This window comes from Daucus carota, chromosome 6 (genome assembly GCF_001625215.2).
Source record: "Daucus carota subsp. sativus chromosome 6, DH1 v3.0, whole genome shotgun sequence".
In the NCBI taxonomy this organism is placed as follows: domain Eukaryota; kingdom Viridiplantae; phylum Streptophyta; class Magnoliopsida; order Apiales; family Apiaceae; genus Daucus; species Daucus carota.
The window spans coordinates 36,112,544-36,114,773 of NC_030386.2; the positions used below are offsets into that span (position 1 = coordinate 36,112,544).

Below are 2,230 nucleotides of genomic sequence, written 5' to 3' on the forward strand. Positions count from 1 at the left end.
AGCTAAAAATAAAATACAAAGCACTATAGTATATATACAAAGCACCAAAATATAAACACACAAAACACTAAAAAATGTACACAAATCACTAAAATAAAAAATATATGTCGAACTAAAAACAATGACTAAATCTTGACATTATCATCAAATATTATCTTTATAGAGTCTTAGAAAACCACACTATAATTTCTTAATGATATTACAGAGTCTTCATTCAAAAAATTGAGAAAAATAATAAAGTATTTCAACTTAATCTTCATCACTCCCATCACTTTGATAATCCTCTCCGGCAGGTATTTTTTCCTTGCTCCTGCTCCTGTGAGCCTCCATGGCCTTGTTGTCCTTGGCCCTTCAGAAAACCACCACAACCTTTTTGTCCTTGGTCCTGCTCCTGTACCAATTGCGGACATGCCATCTCAAGTTGCCCAGCTCCATTCGTCACCACGAAGATCTTAATTGCCTTGGAATCGAAGAAGATAGTTGACATGCCACCCTGAACAAACAAATCAATCAAGATCACTTAAATAAATACATTTATAAACACCGGCATATCCAGTGAGAATGACATGAGCATACATGTGTGATGTTAGCAAAGGAAACAGTAACATCAAAATCTTTGAGCGGCCTAAAGTCACTAGGTTTAACCTCACAGAACTCAACAAACTCATTTGATTCAACAAGATTTTGCCTTAAGATGTTAATCTTGTTCTCTGATTCACCACCACCGAAAGGCAAAGGCCACCGAAAAGACACAAAGCCCTAAATAAGTACACAAAGCATTTATTATGTTGTTATGTTGAATTAAAGCTTTTATTAAACGCACAAAGCACTTACTAGTATACACAAAGCACTTAAGTATACACAAAAAATCACTTAGAAGTATAAAAATACACTTAAGTATAAAATATGCACAAAGCACTTAAAACTATACACAAAGCACTTAATAAAAATATCCTGGAATATTGGATTTAAATACTTGCAATTAAAGGCGTTTTCCAATTATATTATCAAACAATTTATGCAACTATTTTAACCTTTTTTCTATTTTTTGTTGATTAAGATGGGATAGAGAGCACAACTTGAACGATTAAGGGTGAAATACTCAAATGTAATCCTTACATCTCACTTGAATGAAGACATGGAGATATAACCAAAGCAGGCAAAAGGCTTCTGCAAAAATATTGCAAACAAGACACTCAAGTCCATTGTACTTGCATCAGGTTCAAAGAAACCCAAGAACACAGATATTCACGAGAATGTTATATTTTCAGACATTGAAACAAGACATGAAGAAGCATGATAAAGTACCGGATGCTAGAAACTCACACCAGCTACCAAAGAGTCAAACAAACTGATCAACAGATGGTCTACAACTATTATCGGGACACTTTGGCAAATAATACCTACTAGCTCTTAGAGTTATACTAAGATTTGAAACAGAGTCTTCATTTTCCACATCTGATGCACTACCAGAACCTTCACCACAAACAGTACACTACCAACACCTACACGAATTATCACAATTAGACATTAAAAAAACAAACAGAAAAACAGAGCATTATAACAAATTCTATTGCAGAAACAACTTATATACCATGTTCATCTTCACTAGACATAAACAACAACAAAGCTCAACAATACAACAAAATTAAACGAACTAACATTACGAAGAACAGTTAAAAATAGATATAACACTAAAAAAAATCAAAAACAAAATAACAAAAAACAAACTTAACAACGCAATCAGCAAAATTAATATTCAGAATCTCACAAAAACAAAAATCATAAAAAGCTCAACAAACAGAATCAAACTTTTATATACGCAAAAATGAACGTTCAATATATTCAAAAATACCTTGATCATCAGTGAAATTGCTCAATACTCGATAGAAGGAGATTGCTCATAATACTCGAATTCAATCACTGAATTCAATTTACACATACAGAAGGAGCTACATAGCAATAAGTGATACAGAGAGAGGCAGGACATGATATGAGAGAGAGAGAGACAGAGAGAAAACACCAACAGAATGAGAGCGACAAAATTAGAGAGAAAACACCAACAGAATGAGAGCGACAAAATTAGAGAGAAAACACCGAGAGAGAGAGAGAGAGAGAGAGAGAGAGAGAGAGAGAGAGAGAGAGAGCATCGGAAGTAGTCACAGTGAGAAAAGTATATTGTCTGATAAAAGTGTAAGTGAATCCATATATTTCAGTGGCTAGGATTGAC

General features: G+C 33.8%; 1 protein-coding gene across 1 annotated transcript; it reads right to left on the reverse strand.

Annotated features, from left to right (window-relative positions):
• Window positions 1–268: 268 nt before the first annotated feature.
• Window positions 269–1,616, reverse strand: LOC108226292 (vicilin Cor a 11.0101). The gene is made up of 4 exons (XM_017401237.1): window positions 1,595–1,616; window positions 1,471–1,505; window positions 577–759; window positions 269–493 (listed from the first exon to the last, which is right to left on the reverse strand). The coding sequence occupies exons 1-4, from the start codon at window positions 1,614–1,616 to the stop codon at window positions 269–271; spliced, it is 465 nt and encodes a 154-aa protein (XP_017256726.1).
• Between the last annotated feature and the right edge of the window lie 614 nt (window positions 1,617–2,230).

What these genes read in the sequence shown, in the direction of transcription:
- LOC108226292 (XM_017401237.1), bottom strand. Translation starts at nt 1,616, where the DNA reads ATGTCTAGTGAAGATGAACATG. An exon ending in TGTTTGTGGTGAAGGTTCTG is followed by an intron (nt 760 to 1,470) that starts GTAGTGCATCAG and finishes GTACTTATTTAG; the next exon opens with GGCTTTGTGTCTTTTCGGTG. An exon ending in CCTTTGCTAACATCACACAT is followed by an intron (nt 494 to 576) that starts GTATGCTCATGT and finishes TTGTTTGTTCAG; the next exon opens with GGTGGCATGTCAACTATCTT.